A 23775-nucleotide genomic window follows, 5' to 3' on the forward strand; every position below is an offset into this window, starting at 1 on the left:
CATTTATTTATTTATTTTTTTACCACAGCCTGGCAGGAATGAGACAGGGCATACAGAGCTGGCTGCCTCCCCACCCTGGGGCTCCCCCACCACTCAGCTTTAACCCCAGAAGCCGTTCAGCCAGGCAGACAGACAGGGCTCTGAGTGGGGGGCTTGTGCCATGACCCTGCAGCCAACCTGCTGCAGCCTGGTGGTTGGAAACCTCTGTTCTAAGAGATCAAGCATCCCACATCAGGCAACAAAGGACTGGACACTTCCTCTGAAACATCTAGTACAAACACTGAAAGAAAAAGGAGGCAAAATAGACCATGAACTTAACTGAAGGTGAAGTAAAGCCTGAGTCTCAAAAATGGCAGAATGCTCAGCTGCTCTGTTCCACATGAAGTCTGGAGTCATCTCTAGAAATCTCAGTGCTAAATACCAAAATTTGGGAATGACTAATATTTTCCCCATTCAAAGTGCAGATACATTCTTGCACTGAACTCTGAACAGGTTCCGCAAAACAGGGTTTTCAAGGGGTCAAATGGCTGGAAACTACTTTCAGACCTTACCTACTTAATACCGCTTATGGTGAAACTATCGGCTGCCTAAGTTAAAGCATTCAAAACCAAACCTGAAATACAGGCCCTCCCTCCAAGATGAAATATGAACTCCATCCTTCTTAACCCTGCTATAGTTCCAGGATCTGTTTCTCTTGACCTCCCATCCCAGCAGGTGAAGCACCAATCCAGACTCAACAAGACATTACTTCTAACAAAGGTTTCTTTCCTACTAGTGGTCAAGATTTCTGTGCGACAGACCTCAGGGTAGGTGCTGCATGTGCACCACTCGCTGCAAGACATATTGCACAGGCAGCACATTGGACCATGCAACACAATCCATGTCCAGTCATTCCAAACTGCATCAATCAGAAAAATTTCCAGGGGTTCAATTTGCTCCAAAGAAACAAAATTCAGCATCACCTCACAACCTTCTGGACCATTTACCTTTCCCTTTTAATAGGTATGGTCTCATCTCCCAAACCCCACCAAAGGCACACTTTTAAAACCTACCTCTGGTGCACTTCCCCGATTTGTTCAAACAAGCATAAATAGCACATAAGCACATCAGAAAAGCCCTAGGCACCATTTAGACTAGAAAGTAAGGGTTAAAGAACAGAACTGAGGAGGAATGCAAAGTGTACGTCTTACCTCCTGAGTGAATCCTCCTCTGAACTTTCCTCAGGCATTTCCTGGTTTAAGGCCTCCTGTGATACATTCCCGGGTCTGCTTGAAGCCGACTGGCTGTAAACTCTTTCCCAGTGCCCCGTCTCCTGGTTAAACACCACTCCCACGGTCCTTTCCTCTGATGGGTTGGAAGAGCTTCCCAGCTGCAACCTGCTAGAAGTAGAAGCTCGGCCCTCGGTTCTCTCTGCAGGCTGCACCTGGCTGCTGCTTGGTGGCACACCCTCAAATGTGCTTTGGACCTGCCCCGATGTGTAGCTAGGTGTGCTTCGTTCCCAGCGTAGTGTGTCATTGTTAAAGGTCAGCAGATTGTGACAGGCCCGACAGCGGTTCAGGTGACCCCGTGACAAATTGGAATTGTTTTCACTGCTATGTGGAGTCTGCTGGTGAGAGGGACCTGGTCTATCAGGCTCAATGTTGTTGTTCAGCATTTCCTGAGCCTGTTGTGACTGGCTGGGCTCCCCACCAATCCCTTGATCTAGCTCTTGAAGCCGGTCATATTCCAAGAAAAAACGTCTCAAGTCACACTGAAGCTCATTGCGAATGCTGGATGGATTGCTTGGGCTAGCACTGCCACTGCCATCTGCTTCAGCTCCTGGTGCCAGGAAGCCCCTCCCTTCTGTAGCAGATGTATACACAGATGACTGAGAACCTCCCTCCTGCTGTCTCAGCACAGATAGCAAGCTCACTGAAGAGGCACTGGTTCTAGGTGGAGGCATGGCTTCCAACTCTGAGCGGGAACCCATGTTCAGCACTGTTCTAGTCCAATCAGACCCTCCTAAGCCAGAAGCCATCTCTCTTGTAGACTGTTGGTACCTGGACGGGTGCCCTGACAAGGGCCCACTGAGGGACCTACGAGTAGGACCCAGGCTAAGGTTGCGGAGAGTGTTCCCAGCAGTGTTGCTCTGAACAGTGCTGAAAGCAGATGGCCTGTTAAGTATCCCCTGGTCCTCCTGTGCCACAGATGCCTGCTCCGGAGGTTGATAGGGCTCTGTCTGCACAGAGGAAAAAGAAGTGCCAGTGACCCCAGAGGACGTGGAGGGTGCATTTTCCTGGTGTGGGAAGAGAGAAGAAGGAAGTCTTGCACTAGAGCATCGGCTGCAAAGGCACAACATTCCCAGATGCTGGCAGCACTCTGCTGTGGGGTAACTGACACGCTCACGGAGCCTGGTGTAGGCTGAGGCCCTGGTGTTCTCGTTTGCTGGAGGTGGCGGTGGGGGCGGGGATGGGGTAGCAGAATCTTGCACGGTGTTTTGCTCACCAACCTGTATGCCAGAAGAGCGTGAGGACAGCATATGCAGAAAGTTGTGGAGAAGGGGGGTGCGCCTAACGGGCTGAGACTGGAGAATAGAACGCTGACGGTAATGTGGCATCTCTGTGCTGTCTACAGGGATCTCCACTTCTTCATCACTCTGCAAAAGAAACCGCCAAAGCTCAGGTCACCTGACAACAGAACTGCACATCTAAAGCAAACCTTCAGAATTCAGCTAATGCTCAAAACAGATAAAGGAAACAATAAACCTTGTCAAAGAAAAAAGGGAAAGCCTTGGCCCTGAGTTACATGAAGCCATGTAGCTCTTAATACAACAGAAGATCTTGTACATATCCAGACAGACACCATGCCAACCTTACGGTTCCACAGTACACCAGCCAAATCAACAGGGAAGTCAGCACCTGCCAGGGGGAAGTGCCTATGGGGCTGCAGCTGGTAGGTGCACAACCCTGTCAAAGACAGCAAAAATCCAGCAAAAATCTTCAGCACAATGACAGAGCAATGCCGTGAAAGCCTTTGCCCTAGAGCTGATGAGGCAGTGATAACCAAACAGCGGCAGCTATAGGGAACCCCTCAACCAGCACTGGGGATCACTGTGAAAGCAACTAGCTATACCTTTAGTTACTGTGGCTTGGGTGTTAACATAATATATCTGTAGGAAACAAGCATAACCAAAAGAGTATCCCTGTGACTGATTTAGATGAGAAAAGTCAAAACACAGGCTTCCAAGGTTAATTAAAGTATCAGGGCACCTAGGGACTACTAGAGTTTGCATGTATTTAAAGCAGCTTGTAATTAGTGCAGACATTAATAATATTCTCACCTGTTGGTTGGAAGGGTTAACAATTGCTGTGAGCAAATAGTGTCCCAAAGGATCAAACCGCACCAGCCTGAAACAAAAGAGAACTGGGAACTCAGTTATCCGGTGGCATTTCAGACTGAAAGAAAGCCAGACCCTAAATGGAACAGTTTTTACACATGGTTTATCATGGAGGATATAGAACTTATAATAATTCCTCACCTGAAGGCTCCTCAAGATTTCACGCATTTAAAAAGAGAGAAAATATCCACCAATCCCTGAAATGTACCCACCCCTCTAGGGGAAAACTGAAGCTGCAACGGCATAAGTTATAACTCAGACTTGGACAGGAAGTGAAATTTCCCATATCGAACTTAAACTACTAGTGAAACTTAAGGAGCCTACAAATACAAGGGAAATTATCAAGGACAGAAGGTTAACACCTCTGACAGATATGGCTTGGGATCTCTAACATCCCCGGATTTGTCAGAGCCTTGGTTTTTCCATCATTTAAAAGAATAACCCTCAGGCAGTTCCTCACTCCCACACCAAGACCATTTTGGAAGCACTGGTTCAGTACAGATTTAAAGGCTAACAAATCCTTTTCCTGCAGTATCTGCACTTTAGCATCCCAGTAACAATCAGGATGAACCCTACTTCACTGTTGTTACCTGCAGGTCAGCCTTACAAGTGGGGGAGCCGAGAAGGATTCTGTGGTGCACAGCTGACTGACTTGTTAATTCACTGATAATCCAATTTGCCTTTATGTCCACAGCTGCTGTTCTAATTTTGTGAAAATGCAAAGAATGAAGCAAGACAGCACTCCAGGCAGCAAAAAAAACAGGGTCAGGGAGAGAGGTTATAGTTTGTGTGTGTTCCAATCCCAAGAAGAGCACTCCATAGTTTCGCACTCTACACCATTCTCAAGTTTGGATACAAGCATTCACAGGTACTCACCGGACCCGTTCCATCTCACTGGCTGTCTTCACCACTGCAAAAGGCTCTCGACGACTCCAATCCCAGAAGTGAATTTCATTGGCTGTCGCAATCAGCAGAAGCTGAGCCGTAGGATGGAAAGCAAGGGACGCAATGGCATTGTTGCTATCTGTGAACCAGCTCTCACTTCCACCCTGGGAAAGGTAAATTTACATTAACAACAGCTTAACACAGAAGTCTAAGCAACTAGGATTCCAGGTACACACACAACACCTCCTCAACCCCAACAAAAAAAAGTCCCAAAGCATCACACATACCTGCCTTCAACAAGAAACATCTGCTTTCATTTTATCATATCAACTGGCCATACAGCCCTCCTGGAAACAAATGACCACAGACATGTCTCGACTGATAGGTGTGTCCCAAGCAGCCTATACAAACACCATTCCAGAGCAATCGCTTGGACAGAATAGATCCAAAAACAAAAATGATGGCATGGCAGCTTCCTGAGGCAGAGTGAAAGTTAACCCCCATGGAACCAGCAAGAGAAAAACAAGCCTTATACAAACTGAGTGGGCTGCCACAACCAGAGCCGCATGCAGCTTTAGAGTATGACACACATCACTCTTGGCAATCCTGAGGTGGAGGCCTCAAGACATCTGGATGTTTAGAGCAAATAAAAAAAAAAAGTTGGAATCTTGTGGTCTTAGAATTTCATTTCCATAAAGAGAGGAATGGTTATAACTGTTCTTCTGTGTATATCTGCAGCTCCCCAAAGCAGCTTTCAGCTGGGCAAAGTTTGTACCTTATACTTGGAAAGAATTACTGCACCCCAAATGCTAAAAGTTTGAATTTTTTAGAAAGAGACTTACATGTAAATCCCAGATCCTAACCTCCCCATCAAGGCACCCTGAAGCAATGAGTCCAGGGATGGTAGGGTGAAAGGTCACACACCAGGGCGTGCGCCGATGTCCAACCAGAGAATGCACACACTTTCCCGTTTTCACCTCTGTGATATAGATATTGTGGTTCACATGGGTGGAAGCCATGAGTGTTCTAGGGAAGGGAAAGGACAGAATTAACATTGGCCAAGACAAAGGAGGACAACCAAAAATTAAGAGCATAAAACAACCAACTGGACCAACTCCATCAGAGTACGGCTAGTTTTCATCTAATCTCGCAGCCCTCTCACACAAAGAAGGGTAAAGGACATTGCAGCATCACGCAAGCCACAGAAAATCTGTGGGACCAGACGTAGAGGGTGGGTGAAAACATGAGTGTATCAGCATCTGAGAGCACAATGCTGAGAGGAGTAAATTCCCATTTCAGCAGTCTAGCCCTTACTTCTGACTGAGCAAATCTTTCACTAAAAGGATTAAGACTAAAACTCAGAGTCAGCCAGTACATTCAAAGAGATCTGCCCTTTCAACTCTCCTCTCCACCAGATGAGCAACCATCCCAGGTCAAGTAATATTGGGAAGGAACCTGGGCTCTCTCCTCCTCCCTATTGCTAAGACATTAACACTGCATCATTCAATCTTGTTTTTTGACTATCACTCCCTCTGGGTATGCAGTGAAGCTGGGGACAGCAGAGTTAACACCTTCTGCCACACAACAGTTTCTCATAAACCACTTCCAAGACCCTGGCCCTTAACTTTTACCACAGATGGGCACATTCTTTTGGTGCTCTGCTAAAACTTTGAAGAACCATAAAAAACAAACAAACAAACAAACAAACAAACAAGTGTTAAGTATTTGGGGTTACACAGCTGAAGAGTCATGTGGGCTGCACTGCAGCTTAGGATCCTGTGATCTCAGATCTGCTACAAGCTTGAGGTCTCCCAAGGGGCACAAGCCTTTGTAACTGTTGTTACCATAAGCAGACCATTTAAACACTAGCAAAATCAGTTACCTGTCTGGGCTGAAGGCAAGCAGGAAGGTGGACCGTGGGCTGTCTGGTAGCTCAACTTTCTGGAAAAGTGAACAAACCGGAAAACACTGAGTACTGTCTGGCCATACCTTCTTCACTCTAATTCACACACAAACAGCATGGAGGTCCCCAAGCAGCATACAACTCCAGCACAGTACCTGAGGAACCAGGCTGAGCCAGATGGAGCACAACCAGGGGTCTCCCAACTCGAAGTGCAATGCATAAAAATATCAATATTGAACAACTGATCAACAATAACAGTACTGAACAAGTGATCTTAAATCTCTACCCTCAAACGTAGCCACAATGATGTGAGCAGCCCACCCACGTATAAATCCCCCTGGCCTGTGACCTCACCTTGCCCTCCCATTTCATCCATCGGGTTTTATCCTCCACCAGCTCCTGTAGAAGCCGCTGAGCACCCAAGGCTTGGGTGCCCCGTTCCCGTCCCCAGAGGATCCGCACAGCGTTCTTTTCTGGTACAACCTTCATGGTTCTCAGGGGCCACGTTTACACCAGGCACAGGGATGAGACACTTCAAGCTCCAAGTCGCAACAGCCAAGAACCTACAGACAGGCCATCCACATTTCAGTTGTCCTCATGGAAATCTAGGTATGGAAAAAGAATGGATCAAAGGCAGGTTGGTATGGGGGGGAGGAAGAAAGCTTCAAGTCCCAACACACTAGGTTTGAAGGAAGACCTGTCCTCCACACCCATCACCTCTGGTTCCTTTTTTCAATTACCAGACCCTAGATATTCCACAAGTCTACAGCTCAAGAATTTTTAGGAGTTCACTTGTTTTTGCATACTTGCAACCTGGGAGCTAAAATTTCTAAAAGGTGACCTAAAAGGATGAAAAATTGGGCTCGTGCCCATTTTTGCTTCTTTACGATAGGAAGTTAATGAAAGGAAGATAGTCGCTTTAAAAAATACTTTTTTTACATTTGTTTTTACATGATAAAGGTGCGGGTCATATCTTGCTGACTACAGCAGCTAGAAAAAATGCCCATATATCAAGAGAACAAAGATTTAGTTGTTAAAGGGAAAAGATTTTTTTAGTCAACCTATTTAAATCTTCTGTGTTTTTGTTTCTAGAGATATCTGTTCAACTTCAATGGCAAATTAATATTTTGAGCGTTTATCAAAGGCTTCCTCAATTCAATACATATTGGAGCTCACATTCTTTCTGCCTTCTCACAGTTCCTCTAGCAAAACAGAAAGGGCAAACTTGAATTCCTGATACTTTTAAAAAGGAAGAAAATGAAATCTTTCAGGCCTCCTTTATTCATTGTAAAAAAAAAGTAAAAGACAAACCTTTATAAAATGCTGGCAAATCACTTCTGCTTGTGAAAAACAAACAAACAATCTAAATGTGACGCAAATATAAACTGACAAAGAACTCTCTTCCAACTCCACAGAGAGGTATGAACTGCCCCATTAGTCACAATAGTTAGATTCAGTTAATAATTCAAATGCCACAGGTTAGCTACACAAGGCAGCTACAACCAAAAACCCAGCAGGGGTTAGCTACTTAACTATTTCCACTGCTCCCTGTTTAGTGCACACACTTAATAAACTGGAACCGACTCTCACATCTTCACATGCCAAAAGCCTTTGTGGTTAAGGTTAAATGCAGACTTCCTTATCCCAGGTCTTCTCATTGAAAGTTCTCATTGCATCCTTGCCAAAAACCACTGTCTGCAACACAAGAGAACTCATTTTACCTGGCTGTGCCCTGCCACCCCTAATTGTACTAAACAACACATGCGTGACCAAAGGATGAATCTAAGAATTCTCATTAGAAACCCCACTAGATAGAGAAACAAAAAAAGCTTCTAATCTGCTAATGCAAGACTGCAGCTGCTTACACGGAAGAGCTGTCTGAAGATTTCAAGCAAGAAATTTAAACCTAATGAGGTAGAACAACTCTCCTTTGTTAGGGAAAGGGAAGCCTAAATGTTGAATTATTAAAGCTTCAACCTAGCTAGAAGATGGAAGCATTTTTCCTAAGAGAAAGGAGGAACTAAAGTTAAAGGTAAGCTGTTATAAGAACAAAAGAAGTGGCATATTGGGTCAAACCAAGGGTCCATTCAACTTAGAACTCCGTCTCTGACAGTGGCAAGAATGGATACTTTAGAGGGTGAGCACTGAACTGAGTATATCTAATGATTATCTCCTGTCCGTTACCTTCCCAGGCATCCCCCATCATTGGTTTAGAGATGTCATAGGATGCATCTCTGATTATCCTATTTTTGCACTGAAAGTCCCTGTTATTCAGGAAAGGAACTTTTAGTGATTCTTCAGCTATCACAGCAGCAAAAAAGAAAAAAAAATCAAAACTGTTGACTTGTCTATATGACGGTAATTAAAACCCAGTACATAAAAAAATCCTTAGATGGAGACAAGACCTCACTCAAAAATCTATTTTTAAATCAGATGAAGAGTATATTACTAACAATCTAGCAAATTAAAGCCCTAAAGAAAGTAAAGCAAAAATAGAAAGAGTATTGTCACAGGTAAAGCAGCCACAAATTGCTGGAGTGAAGAAAACTGTGGAGGAAGGAGGAAGATACTGCCAAATGAGATGTTCAACGCAGAGCTTCAAGGCCTCCTAAACACCAGGCCCTGTTTTCCAAACTTTGGCCAAAACCCTAGTAAAACCTTCCCTGGAATGTTCTATATAATTTTTGTCACCCATATTCAAGAAAAATTATTCAAATTGCAACAGAAACAGAGAAGGCCTCCTGGGATGGAGGGAATCAGAGACCCTACACCTCATGAATGGAGAATGTAGCTTGTTCTACACTCCAGAGTTTTGCTGGCAAAACAAAGCTGGCTAAAGGAGTGCTGCCTGTGAGAGGCAGGAGACTGGTTGTGATGGACCAGGCAGTCTCTTCTAATAATAAAGTCAAGTGGTTACAGAACTTCTTTAAGGTGCTCTTGCTCTCAAGAACAAAAACAAAACAAACAAAAAAACAAGAGTTGCTTGCTACTTTACAGAAACTAACAAAACTTGCTCTGTATATTAGCAGTTACAATTATGCTTACTGAATCATGGATATTCACCGCGTGGAAATGCCAAGTCTTTAGATGCATAATCATTTTCGTGTTGCTATCTTAAGTCATCCTGCCTAAATCTTTACAGTATATATGCATGAAACGAAGTCATTATTAAACAGCTTATGCCAACTGCTCAGGGGGAGGTGAACAAATGTCATTTCATCTACAATAATTATATGGTCTTACTTCATTCTTCAACATGAAAAAAAGACTTAAATCTAAGCTTGAAGGCTGACTGCATGGAAAGGATTATGCTGAATGAGAAGCAAGCTTTCCCTGAACCCACTCTCAACTCTGCATAACCTGCTATCTGGAACACACTATACTCCTTGGTTTGCAAAAAAACACTGTGTTGAAGGAGGTACTTCAAGAAGATATACACTTAGGACATTCTTGGGAATCTCCTGATTATAAAGACTGGCCTCCTGAAATGGGAGGCAACCACAACATATAATCCCTTTCATAAACTGATCAAGTTCCATCTTAAAACTAGTAATGGGAAAAACACACAGAACCCTTTACTGAAGTATTCCAGAAGCCTCGGAGAATTAAAAAACCTTTTTGTATTTTTGGTTTAATGTATGTTTAGCCAGCTTTTACCTGTTTGCTCTGTGTTAATACCAGGGGTGGGAAATTATTTTGGGCAGAGGGCCGCTTACTGAGTTTTGGCAAGCCATCAAGGGCCGCATGACAGGCAGCCAAGGGCAGATAAATATTAATTTTCTAAATTTTTAGGGGCCTCACGGGCTGGACAGAATGGCCTGGAGGGCCGCATCCGGCCCCTGGGCCACATTTTGCCCACCCCTGGTTAATATTATTGAACTTAAAGAGCTCTTCTTCTCCACTGTGATTCTATCCCACGGTGTTTATTTATGAAGAGTAATCATATTCCCCCTCTCATTTTTCTACGCTAAACAAACCAAGCATTTACTCTCCACCTATGAGACAGGCCCTTCATTCCCCTGAGCACTGTAGCTGTCCTGTTGTGTTCAAGTTCTGCTTTCTTGAACACAGATTGCATACCAGATTCAAAGTGCATACTAGATTCAGAACTATATCTGCCCAGTGCCTTTTACAATGAAATCAAATACTTCCTTATCTTAAATGAAAATATGTCTCCTGATGCTATCCTACAATCTCATTTGGTCTTTTTCATAGCCACACTGCACTGGTGGCTCATATCCATTTTATGGTCAGCTGCTATATCCAAGTCGTTCTCCTCTTCAGGTGTTTCCAACAGATGAACTATTATCATTGTTGACAATAAATTCTTGTTACTGATCGCTACATGCACAATTAGCACTCTGTGCTGCTGAATTTCATTCTATTACTGCTTATGGGCACCCAAATCTTCCTGTACAATATCCTATTTCTTCCCTCCATGGAAGATGCCTCTCAACTTCATGTAGTCAACATCTCATGCACCAGTCCTAAATTCACAGATTACTGGACTGAGGTACCATCTTAAGAACGCATGTTTTACACTGCAACAACTTCTGTGAAGCTTGGTGTTGCCATATTTCGGGGTCTTTTACCTCTTTAATACCCCTTGTACAGGACCTTTTGCTTCCCATTGTCCGAAAGAATGTAGTAGGTCTTGGCAAACTGGTAGGCTCCACACATTCTGTAGTGACCCAACGTACACATTTCAGCAGAGCTGGAAATCCTTCAAAAAGCAAACAAACAAGTATTGAGCGCAGATGTGATTCTATGAACTCCCGAATATCCCCCGTTAGCTAGCCCAGTAAAGAAGTGCAACACTTTCCTGATTTGGCAATTGCCAAATATGGTGGTGGGGGAGTCATTTTTGAGGAGATGCGCCAGATATGTTTCTAGGTTCTATTTTTCTCATATCTAGTATATACGGGTGGTCACTAGATATATTCACTGGCTTTACTTACAAAAAAGGAGACCCTTCTCTTCCTCAATACTGAATTCACTGTTCATGATTTTCTAAACTAAGCCAAATCTTGTAGATCTTCATCAACATTCCCACCACCCTCAGACGGCTGTTTAACTGAGGAAGGAAAGTAGGACTTGGCACTTAGTCTGTGACTGCACACTGTGAAGTAAGATACTGAGTATGAAATATATTTACTTCAACACGCCATCCATCTGACCCTAAAAAGCCTTAGAGAAAGCTTGTGGGGTTTGGAAAATGTCATTGGCCTCAGCATACTCAGAAACTGCAGGTGAGTGGATCATGCCTGCATGACCAGTGGTAGTTGCCTCCGTAGCACTGGTCTGATTACACCCGACACTCACTAACCTCTCATCAAATATTTTTTAGCTCTAAGAGAGCTAAAAATCAGAGTAAGGAAAAGCGTTTCTCTGACTTGGGTGGATTGCTCAAATCAGCTCAACTTAAATCAACAATTTGAATAGAGATTTTTCACTATGCAGAAGGTCTCCATTGAAATTATGGATTTCAATCAAACATTTTCCATTTATACTTCCATTATTTTCTAAACAAAAATGCACTCTTATCAGTCACTGTAACCACCAAAACATGTACATTTATAACTAGACAGAGCCTTTACACTACATTTGGTACATCTTTCTGACATCTAGGAAGATGTACTATAACACGGGCTGGTCATCCCATAATGTGCTGTAACTGGCATGGGCAGCTCTATGTAGCGCTCATGGCAGTTTACAGAGGAAGCCAGGAGAGCTTTAGCAGACCAGGCAGGAGAAAGGGACTATAGTGACATTCAAGAAGTGTGCAGGGCTAGGTGTGTGGCATGCCTGCCAGGAAAGATGGCGCCCACTGCACTTTAATCATAAAAATCATATAAAATTAAGGTTAGACGGGACCTCAAGAGGTCATCTAGTCCAACCCCCTGCTCAAAGAAGTACCATCCCCCAACTGTATCATCCCAGCCAAGGCTTTGTCTAGACGGGTCTTAAAAACCTACAAGGCTGGGGATTCTACAACCTCTCTAGGTAACCTGTTCCAGTGCTTCACTACCCTCCTCACAAGGAAGTTTTTCCTTATATCTAACTTCAACTTCCCTTGATGTAACTTGAGACCATTGCTCCAGTGGTGGTCACCTGCCACAACTGAGAACAGTCTAGCTCCATCTTCTTTGAAACTACCCTTCAGGTAGTTCAAGGCTGCTATTAAATCCCTCCTCAGTCTTCTCTTCTCCAGACTAAATAAGTCCAGTTCCCAGAACCTCACCTCGTAAGTCATGTATGCCAACCCTCCAACCATTTAGTTGCCGTACACTGGACTCTCTCCAATTTGTCCACATCATTTCTGTACCGGGGAGCCCAAATTGGACACACTATCCCAGATGTGACCATACCAGAGCTGAACAGAGGGGAAAAATCACTTCCCTCAATCTGCTGACAACATTCCTACTAATGCAGCCCAGTATACTGTTAGCCTTCTTCACAACAAGGGCACACTGTTGGCTCATATTCAGTTTATTGTCCACTGTAACCCCCAGGTCCTTTTCTGCAGAGCTGCTGCTCAGCCTGTCAGTCCCCAGCCTATACTAGGCATGGGATTGTTCTGTCCTAAGTGCAGGACTTTGCACTTACCCTTATTGAACCTCATGAGATTTCTTTTGGTCCAACCCTCCAATTTGTCTAGGTCTCTCTGAAACCTAGGCCTACTCTCCAGCATATCTACTACTCCCCACAGCTTGGTGTCATCTGCAAACTTGCTAAGGATGCACTCCATCCCATCTTCCAGATGGCTGCTGCAGATATTGAACAAAACCAGCCCCAGGACTGACCCCTGGGGCACTCCATTTGACACTGGTGCCAACTAGACATCAAGCCATCGATTACTACCCTCTGAGCCCAATGATCCGGCCAGTTTTCAAACCACCTTACCATCTATTCATCCAACCTGTACTTCCTAAGCTGCTTGGGAGAACGTTTTGGGAAACTAGAAGTGCACTGATAAAGACCAATTGGCCAATACCGACGGCAGATTATTAACCAGCCACATTGGATGATACTGATCTCATAGAATCATAGAATCAATGAGTCGGAAGGGACCTAGACAGATCATCTAGTCTGACACCCTGCCCTGGGGGTGGAAGGGGTCATAAGACCCCAGCCAGGTGCCTATCCAGTCTCCTCTTGAAGATCTCCAGGGAAGGTGAGAGCACCACCTCTCTGGGCAGCCTATTCTAGGCTCTGGCCATGCTTACCATGAAGTAGTTCTTCCTAATATCTAACCTAAACCTACCCTCCATCAGCTTATGGTCGTTGTTCCTGGTGACTAGACTTTCCCCGAGTCCCTGCTGGTGGCCCCTGATAAAGTTGTAGGCAGCCACAAGATCCCCCCTCAGTCTCCTGTTGCAGAGACTGAAGAGATTCAGGTCCCACAGCCTCTCCTCATAGGACTGGCCATGGAGGCCCTCAACCATACGAGTGGCCCTCCTCTGGACCCTCTCCAGGTTCTCCATGTCCTTCTTGAAGTGCAGCGCCCAGAACTGGACAGAGTACTCCAGCTGCGGCCTGACCAGTGCCGCATAGAGGGGGAGTAAGACCTCTCTGGACCTGTTAGTGATGTCCCTGTTGATGTATGACAGGGTGCTGTTGGCTCTGCCTATTGCTTCTTCGCATTGGCGACTCATATTCATCCTGGAGTCAATCCTGACTCCAAGATCCCTCTCTGCCTCTGTGCTGCTGAGAGGGGCAGCACCTAACCTATAACCATAATGCTGGTTCCCTCTCCCCAGGTGCAGCACCCTGCACTTGTCCTTGTTGAACCGCATCCTGTTCAGATCCACCCACTTCTGCAACCTATCCAGGTCTGCCCGGATGCGGTCCCTCCCTGCCGGTGTATTCACTTTACCCCACAGCTTGGTGTCATCAGCAAACTTGAACAGGGTGCTCTCCACACCCTCGTCCAGGTCACTAATGAAGATGTTGAACAGCACCAGCCCCAGGACCGAGCCCTAGAGGACTCCACTGCCTACACCCTCCCAGGTTGACATCGACCCATCCACCACCACCCTCTGGGTGCGCCCCTGGAGCCAGTTTGCCACCTGTGTGACTGTGCATTCATCAATGCCGCAGTCCCTCAGCTTGCCCACCAGAATTGGGTGGGACACTGTGTCGAAGGCCTTCTGGAAGTCCAAGAAGATGACATTGACTTCCTCCTTCACATCTAAGCTCTTTGTTATCTGGTCATAGAAAGAGACCAGGTTAGTCAGGCAGGATCGGCCTTGCACGAACCCATGTTGGTTACCCCTCAACATCACTTCCCCTGCAGGGCTATCACAAATGTGGCCCTTGATAATTTTTTCAAAGACTTTACCCAGGATAGAAGTGAGGCTGACTGGCCTGTAGTTGCCAGGCTCTTCCTTCCTCCCCTTCCTGAAAATAGGTACCATGTTGGCCTTTTTCCATTCCTCAGGGACTTGCCCCAAGCACCAGGAGTCCTCGAACAGCCGTGCCAAAGACTCTGCAATGACACCAGCCAATTCCCTCAGCACCCGCGGATGAAAGTCATCTGGGCCTGCCGACTTGGGCACATCTAAGCCCTCCAGGTAATCCTTAACTAGGTCTGAACTAACTGTCAGGGGACTCACATCCTTCCCGGACCTCTCTATGCTGTCACCCAAGAGCACCCCACTGTCAGCAGACAGGAACATGGAGGCAAAGAACTTGTTGAAGAGTTCTGCCTTCTCTCGTAAGTCTGTCACCAACTCCCCTGCCCTGCCTCGTAGGGGTCCAGTGTTACCCTGAGACTTCTTCTTGCTACCTATATACTTGAAAAAGGACTTTTTGTAATCCTTAATCCCAGAAGCTAATCTAAGATCCAGTGCTGCTTTAGCCTTCCTCACCAAATCCCAACAAGCTCAGGTCAGGAAGGTGTACTCCTTTGCCCATGCCCCCTTCTTCCACCGCCAGTACACTTTACAAATCCAGTATGGCGTTTCCCATAGTGGGGACGAGCACATCCTGCATGAGGTGTAGGTCCTGTACACACATCAGGAACCTTTGTGAGTGGCTAGACCTGGCCGACTGCTCCTCCCAGTTGATGTCAGGGTAATTCATATCACCCATGACCACAACGTCCTTTGCACGCACGGCCTCCCCCAGCTGCCTGAAGAATTCCAGATCCAGCTCTTCCTCCTGATGTGGTGGCCTATAGTAATCCCCTACCACTAGATCCCTCTCCCCCCACCTTCCTTGAAGTTTGATCCACAGGGTCTCAGTTAAGCCTTCCTCTGGTCCCATTTGGAAGGTAGAACTGGTATACTGATAGCTGATATGCAGCCCAGCAGCTTGGAGAGCAGCATCCTACTGTTAAGTCTGTTAGGGGGGAAAGGAGTATTGGGGGGGGCAACCTGAGGACCCCACAGTGAGGGAGTGGGGCAGGGGCAGGCACTGCCCAGCTGGGGTGGTATGGAGCTACAGGCAGCTCATCCTAAGGGGGTTGAAAGGGGGCTGGTAAGGAATGGGAAGATGGGGAGAGGGGTGGCTCTGCTACTGCGTGCACTCCTGGGGGAGGCATGCGGGCATGTGCCCCCCAGATCTGTGCACAGGATAAAGGCAGGGTGCCTGCTACAGGCAGTGGGGCTGGGCCAGGGCTGCACTTGAGCCAAGGTAGGCACCCCAGACAAACCGCTCGCAGCTCTGCCCTGGGCCCCACCCCACCCCGGCCACGCCTGCCCCCTGACCCAGCCCCACTCGCTCCCTCAACTTGGGGGCCTCAATCAGTCCCCTCATGCCCCTTCCCCCCCTAGAAACTTACTGGCCACATGCAACTCTCCAAGCTGCCGGGCTGCTTTCCTGACCACATGAATGCTGCAGCTGCACACATGCACGCAGCATTTATCAGTGATTATCAGCCAAAAAGAAGTTGATTGCCAATAATGTCAATTTTCTTTTTATTGGTGGCAATACAATATTGGCCGATATATCAGTGTGCCTCTATGGGAAACAGTATCTTGCTAAAGTCAAAGTATATCATGTCCACTGGTCTCCCTGCATCCACGGAGCCAGTCACCTTATCCTAGAAAGCAATCAGGTTGGTCAGGCATGACTTGCCCTTGGTGAGTCCATGCTGACTGTTCCTAATCACCTTCATTTCCTCCAAGTGCTTAGAAATGGATTCCTTGAGAACCTGCTCCGTGATTTTTTCCAAGGACTGAGTTGAGGCTAACTGGTCCATAATTTCCCAGTCCTTCTTCCCTTTCTTAAAGATATATTTGCCTGTTTCCAATTGTCTAGGACCTCTCCTGATCACCATGAGTTTTCAAAGATGAAAAGTAGTTGCCAGTGGTTCTGCAATCACACAGCTAACACCCTCAGCATCCTTGGCTGGATTGCAGTGGTTCCCAGAGTCTGGGGGACACCTGAAGCCATGCTCTGCAGCTGGGCCCTTGCACTGGGGGCGACTCCACCCTGCTCACGCAATGCCTGGCATACAGGGAGGCAGAACCCAGAGCTGGGAGACCCCCGAGCCCCATGCCCTGCACCAACCAGATGGCATCCCCTTAGAGGCTGGATGGCTCCAGCTCATCCCCAGAGCTGCACAAGCCAGGCCAAGCCTCACCTCAGGTGCCACTAGGCACCCCCACCCCCCGGCTATGGCCCAAGTCTGCGGAGCGCAAGAGAAGCCCCCGCTCTCTTACAGCTGCCACCTGGTATTTACTGTAAAGCAAAAATAAAAAAGCAACTTTTATGATTATTAACTATATTAATATGCAGTGCACCCTGCCATGTACCACCCCCATCACCCAGGTTTTGTTTTTCTGGCATGCCAGCACTCTGCCACCTTATAAAGGTAGACATTGCAGGTTTTTTGGTACTCTGACCAAAAAGGCTTCTTACCTCTGAACCAGAAGGTAAATCCTGGCTAGGTCCCAGCATACCAGAGAAACTAGCAGTAAAAAATCTATACCCTTTAACTTTTGGTGTCTTTAACACTTTTTCCCTTCAGCTCATTTTTAGACCTCTTCAGACTTAGTGTTTATAAGTATTAAAAAAAGTATTACATAGCCCAGACCCAAGTCTCCATGCCAGCTGTCCTCAAAGAAGTCTTAAGAATCCCAAGCCTCTGAGAGCACAGCCAACCCAACTGTAACTGCCTCCTTTATAGAGTCTAAACTTCTATTAATGTCAGAGAGAATGCAGAACAGGAGATAGCTAAAGGACTGTTACACCCCAAGAGAACATACAGTGAAAAAAAACTTTGTTGCAGAAGACCAGTGGGAATTAAACAAGGATTGGGTTAACTTAACAAGTGCATGCACCATAGACAAGCATAGAAAGGAGTCAAGAATACATCATTGTGGAATAGAAGCAGGTAGTTTATAGTAACTGGAGAACTTCGGCCTGTTAGACAGATTGTGGATCTTGATCTTTCCTTTTCCATTACCCTGATTGCTGTTGGTTCTTCTCAAGGGAACAGAGCTGCATTTGGGGGGGAAGAAAGATTTCAACCATATGTATCAGCCAAGTACAACTTCACACTATTGAATTCTGTACTAGGCACCCTAAGAAGGAAAGTCACCTCTTCTGGCCTTATGTTTTTAAAATGAAAATCTCCACTTTCTACCACTCCGAAGGGCTTGCTGATCATATGCCTCTTCAGCCGCCAAAAGCCTTCCCGAATGAAATCAAGTGGAGAGAGCGGGATCATCTCCACCAATAAAAAGACTGCAGTCAGCATGTTCAAAGAGGTCCCTATGTGGAGGGAAGAGACAACATCAAAAGCTATCCCTGAGTCCTGGATACCAACCGGAAGCCACAGAGAGGTTTTGCACAAACCTCCCCAGGAAAGCATCACTGACTATGCCATTACTGGCTCCTGACCTACAAAACTATCTCCACAAAATTCACAATTCTAGGATGTTTTATTTGTCCCATCAGGTCAGTATGCTTCCAATGGTCCTTCTCCAACACAGGCAGACAGCATGCACCACACAAAATGATGAAACTCTTCCTGCACTGTTCAAGTTAAATGCCATGCTGCTGACCTAAAAAGTAACAGGCACCAAGAAAAGACTAGTTTAGAACAAGACTTTGTTCAAAACTGGGTTCCAGGCTCAAAGCATAACAACACTCTCCATCCCAGAAGGTAATTCTCAAAGAACGACAGGTTACAGTGAGAGCAGCATCATGTAGGGCTAGAAAAAAGTATTTAATCTCCACAATCAGATGCCACCTTGATACTAGAAGGACGGGTTACTTCTACTGAGGATGTAGCAACAGATGCTGCTAGCTCTTCAAAGTCCTTCCCTCAGCCACCAAATATCCACTATGTTTTGCTTAGAACTGAACACAAGTCTGACCTCTTTCATCAAGGCTTTATTTCAAAAGGACAACAAAAGACCACCATACACAGTCGTGAGAGAGCTTGGTACTACCAGGGATGTCTTCAAGAAATCTTCAATATCAACTGACAGAAGAACGAACACCAACATTCTGGCTCCAGCAAACACCATTCGCACCAAAGCCATTTTTATAAAGCACCACCTCTGCTGGATGGAACATGTCATAAGAATGCCTGACAAAACAGGTCCTATGTTCTCAGCTCTCTGATGGTCACCAAATCAGAAGTAGGCAGAAGAAGAGGTTCAAAGACACCTTGAAGGCTAATCTGAAGAAATGCAATATTAACATCAATACCTGGGAGATTCAAGTATGGAATCATTCCCAATCATGTCATGAGGTACCAATCATTTCAAGCAAACTCATCTCATTATGGAGGTAGACAGATGAGAGACTAAGAAAAAGAGCTATGACCCAACAATCAGGATCTACTCCTTGCTCCTGTAATTATTTCCATGTCTGCAGTTGAATATGCAGCTCTTGAATCAGCCTCCTCAGTTATCTATGGACTGAGAAACCTTGCATAAAATTTAAAAAACTGGAGAGATTGTGATAAAAAAAAAATTGGCAAGCTCTTACAACCACAGATGAAGGTCCAAGAGGAACAGCAGGTGCCCTTCATAATATTCACAAACCTATGCAAAGTGGTGATAGTGGGGAGCAAAAATAGTGTAACACAACTCTGTCCATTCCTACTAGGTCCAGTAGGCAAGAACCTAGAATCCATGGCTCCGAAGAGATCTCCAATTATCAGCAGCATCTTTCCCAAACTGAAGCCCAACTGAAAGGATCAGGAATGTCACATAGAAGAGGTGCTGCTTGAAGGAGCCTCCACAATCTTACCTGGCCTTATCTAAGGAAGAAGTGAGGCAGCTGTTGGCCAAATCATTTACTTCAGATGCTAAATCAACATGTATTTAGTAATACTGGGAAACTGTTGTCTTGAGGAATGTGTTGAGTAGGAACGCAGCGTAACTTAATGTATAGAGCAGTGAACCTCATGGAATCTGGGTTAAACCGCACTAAACTCCTGGGTTCCCTGAAGCTAGTCACTTCCCTTTCTGTGCCCGTGTCCTCATCAAGGGAATGACAACACTAACCTCCTTTGTAAAGTCACCAGAGAACTAAAAAGAAAAAAAATACATTTAAGCACACTACGTAACAGCTAAGCATTACTACCCTGATCAGAAGTGAAACAAATTTCCCATAACCTTTCATTAATTAAATAAGGTATTAATTCATTTCACAAAGTGGCAATCCTTCTGGTCCTCTCCACACCCCAACATGCCAGACAGGAAGAGAACATTTCCCTTTCCTGCATGGATAGTGTTGAAGAGTCCAAGCAAATCAGAGACTGTTTATATTAAAGTAATGTGACAACTGCTTGCAGAATGAAATCTCTAGTCAAAACTATGCAAAGTCAGTCCAGAATGATAATGCAACCCTTTATCCAGACAATTCCACTAATCTAAACTTTGCTGCTGTCATGGAAGAAGTAAAGGGCGTCTCTACATCTTTCACTATTGTGCAAAGATCACACAAACTCTGGAGGCTGATCAGCTGTGAAATCTGCATTCAGCTTAATAACTCTAACCCTCTGTCTTTCTACTTCATCTGCTGCATGTCCCCTATAACCATATCATGATGCTTTTGCAGTCTGTTCTCCTTGCTTTTACTGAAGAGAGCTCTTCGAGGGCTCTAATGTGACACTTAGATATTACTTTAAAGAGACCTGTGCTTCCACTACAAATTCACTACAGTATATCTTAAGCAGGGATTTCAGTGTGCTAAGCAGCTAAGCCCAACTTCTCCCACAAATGGATACAACTCGCAGAGATGTAATGGCTTGCTACACATTATGCACCAGCAGAGCCAGGACTAGATTATCAGAATTTCACTCCTCTCTAGCCCAGGCTACACAGCTTCTAGGTACTTAATTAAACCATTTGAGATGAACAGTAACATAAGAAACTTTAAGCACTGAACACATGTAAGTTTCCACCACAGTGCATTGAGAGCCACACTGACATTTTCACCTGTGTCATTTTAAACATTCCTACAACGTTCCCTTGTTGACCTACATCTTGTAGTACAGGATGTGTCAACAAATCCTACTGTTTAACCTTCACTGTCTATCTCATGCAATATTTGTACTATGGATTTCATTGGAAAAAGCAATAATTTGGGACAATTTTGGCCACTGACTCAGGGATCTGAGAACATAATCAGCTGTCACACAATATTACAATGCAACATCACCAAGATGCAGGAGTTGGGGAACAGGGTGAAGGATGCATAACTGCCACAGCGTAAAAGGGATTTAAAAAACAAAACGAAAAACCAACAGATCATGAGACCAAGCTTCCATAAGGCAAAAAAAGGGACTTTCACTGAAGCCACTGAAAGGTCAGCTTGTGTGGAACAAAATAACTGTGTCCAAAGTTATGATTGAGAAGGCATTTTCATCCAAAGGCCCTGCTTTTATACTTTTAGACATTCAAAATTTTCATGACGTATTATCCTGCTGGCTGAAGTTTTACCTGATTCAGCCCAGAGAGATTTGGCATGTTGGGTAATTTTAATTCTGCCAGTATTAAGTTATCCAAAAAAACAAAAAAGGATTCATTTTGCTTCTTTAAAGGTTAGGTTTAAAAGATCTTGAACCTTGTCAAAGAGCAAGTTCTCAGTAAAATACAAAGCCTTTGGCCTTTCTGAAGATAGCTCATTTAGGCAAAGAAGTTATAACAGCTGCATACTGCAAGTTTTTAATATATCACGTGCACTGCTCCAAAGTAATATGTACCCTCAACCCTACATACTTCATTCTCTGAAAGCTTGTTCCATGGAAAATGACTATTGCTTCATTTTTACAAAAGGCAGATTCAGAGCCAAAACATGCTTGAATTTAAGTACACTCAGAAGTTAGTGTTGGCTTCAGCAAGCATTAACCACCATGCTGCACAGAGATTAACAGCCCATCCATCAATACAAAATACTCTGAGAGCTCAAGAGGTTAGTCGCCAAAAGAACCCTCTTGCTTCTTCACGAGTTTACATCCCAAGTCAGAAGAATATACAGGCATACCTCGTTTTATTGCACTTCGCTTTATTGTGCTTCGCAGATATTGCGTTTTTTACAAATTGAAGGTTTGTGGCAACCCTGCGTTGAGCAAGTCTATTGGCGCCATTTTTCCATGATGGTTAGCATTTTTTAGCAATAAAGTATTTTTTAATTAAAGTATGTACATTTTTTTTTAGACATAATGCTATTGCACACTTAATAGACTACAGTATAGTATAAACGTAACTTTTATATGCACTGGGAAACCAAAAAATTTGTGTGACTCGCTTTATTACGATATTCGCTTTATTGCGGTGGTCTGGAACCAAACCCACAATATCTCCGAGGTATGCCTGTAGTGGCCTTTTGCTTGATATACAAAAAAATAGTGACCAATACAAGGATTGAAAGTATTAAATACTGAATACATGTTATCTTAAGACAGAAGACTATAAATATTTTCCAGGCAAGGAGCAAGAGTTAGATACCAGCAGAAAGATTATGAGTAAATGGAAGAAAAAAAGATACCAAGGAAAGTTGAAGGGTACCAAGTGAAGGACTGAAGAACAGATTAGAAACACTTGTAAGGAAAATGAAATGGGAAAATTCTTCAAAATTTACATGATCAGATCAGCTGACCAAATGGTCTTTTCCAGCTCTATCTACCATTAACAACACTACGCATTTGCATAGCAATTTCCAACTCAAAACAAACTTCATAGACCTTTGAGAGCCTCAGCTGATCAGTGGGGTAATGGACAGGGACAAAGGAACAGTCCCAAAGCCATAAAGCAAGTCACTGCTGCACTGAGATCAAACACTACAGCTCATGCTCCCTCAAAAAAGTAAGAAACAAGGGGGAAATAAATGTAAATGGATCCTAGAAGAGCTTGCTCTATGAGATAGAGAGGTCAAGAACTTCATAATACAAGGCCCTGACACCACAAACACTTAAAAATATACCAAATGCCATAATACAGCATAGTGCCATAGTCCGGGTCTATTTAGTTCATTATATCTTAATTCCAACAGTAGCCAAAAAACAGATGTCACCTTCCAATTTCAGTGGGACAACTCACCATAACGAGGTCAGCATATCAGGATTCAGGCCTCAATCAACCATGTTTTCTGGCTTCAAACTGAGCCCAAGGCATGTGCTCCAAAAACAGCACAAGAAAAACAAACTGCAAGCAAGCACCTCACTTATACCTGAAGAGATGGGAGAAAGAAGGCTTGATCTTGGGACAGGGAAATATATCAAATTCTACTTGAAATCAACAGCACAGAGCGATTGCTTTGTTTAAATAACTGTTGTTGATTGGAATAGCACATTTCCCTTTCAATCCCTCTTTATGCTCATCTTAAGTTCAGCCAATAAGCCTCACCTTACCCTGGAATTTCTGACACTGGGTCTCAATCCGGAAAAAAAAAAGCGTTGGAAAAATTTTTAATCAGAGAAGCAGTTTCTGCAACATGAGCCTTACAGGAATTATGAAAGACAAAGGGTAAGTAGTATATGGTGGCATATAACAACTCTGCCCCACTAGACATGTAGCACTAGGTTTCTCTCTGGTTGCACAGACAATGCAGCCTCACAGAAGTGATAACATCCAACAGTACAGCTGAGAGCTTAAAATCTCATCTGAAGATTCCTCATGGGTTAAGACAACACAACGGTTATGACAGGCATATGAATTACGATGACTCTCCCCTCCTCACCCAGCTCCAGTACTCCATACCTCTTGTAAGCTACAAGGAATAATACATAAAAATTAGAAACTCCAAAGCTTTATTAGGCCACATTATACCCACGTTCTTGTGTACCAAGACATGATTGCTCTTGTCTTCTCCCTAGGCCTTTATCTACTCCTGTTTTAAAAACAAGCCAAGTGATGGATCTTCATTAAGACAGTATTTCACAGTTTAATAATCTAAGCATTAGAAAAGGCTGCCCTAACATATGCCCTTCCCTTTCACTCAGTTTCACTCTCTTAGCCCCTTTCAAGGATCCCTAAACCATTTCTCTCCAGTCTCTTCTTATCTGGGCTCATATTTTAATCTAATCTAATCCAATCTAGTTTCACTGGCAAGCTAATACACAACTAAGAATCCCAAGTATGAATCCCATATCTATTACCCAACAGAATTTTCACCAGACCTACAATAATATAGCCTCAATGAA

At 44.5% G+C, this 23775-nt stretch overlaps 1 protein-coding gene across 6 annotated transcripts in view; it reads right to left on the reverse strand.

Moving 5' to 3' along the window:
* AMBRA1 (autophagy and beclin 1 regulator 1) overlaps nucleotides 1-23775 on the reverse strand; it is a 196729-nt gene that overhangs the window by 162447 nt on the left and 10507 nt on the right. For 3 of the 6 annotated variants that reach the window (XM_090033050.1, XM_090033051.1, XM_090033048.1), the window contains 6 exons: nucleotides 6519-6769; nucleotides 6144-6202; nucleotides 5104-5287; nucleotides 4253-4425; nucleotides 3320-3386; nucleotides 1191-2635 (listed from right to left, as the gene is read on the reverse strand). In XM_090033050.1, coding sequence (XP_089889176.1) covers nucleotides 1191-2635; nucleotides 3320-3386; nucleotides 4253-4425; nucleotides 5104-5287; nucleotides 6144-6202; nucleotides 6519-6653 — 2063 coding nt within the window. In that variant the 5' untranslated portion in view covers nucleotides 6654-6769. Of the gene's footprint in view, nucleotides 1-1190; nucleotides 2636-3319; nucleotides 3387-4252; nucleotides 4426-5103; nucleotides 5288-6143; nucleotides 6203-6518; nucleotides 6770-10756; nucleotides 10888-23775 lie in introns of all 6 variants that reach the window. The other 3 variants (XM_090033054.1, XM_090033052.1, XM_090033049.1) reach the window with 2 other exon arrangements.

Source organism: Crocodylus siamensis, chromosome 2 (assembly GCF_052110815.1).
Source record: "Crocodylus siamensis isolate JL-2025a chromosome 2, ASM5211081v1, whole genome shotgun sequence".
NCBI classification, from domain to species: Eukaryota; Metazoa; Chordata; order Crocodylia; family Crocodylidae; genus Crocodylus; species Crocodylus siamensis.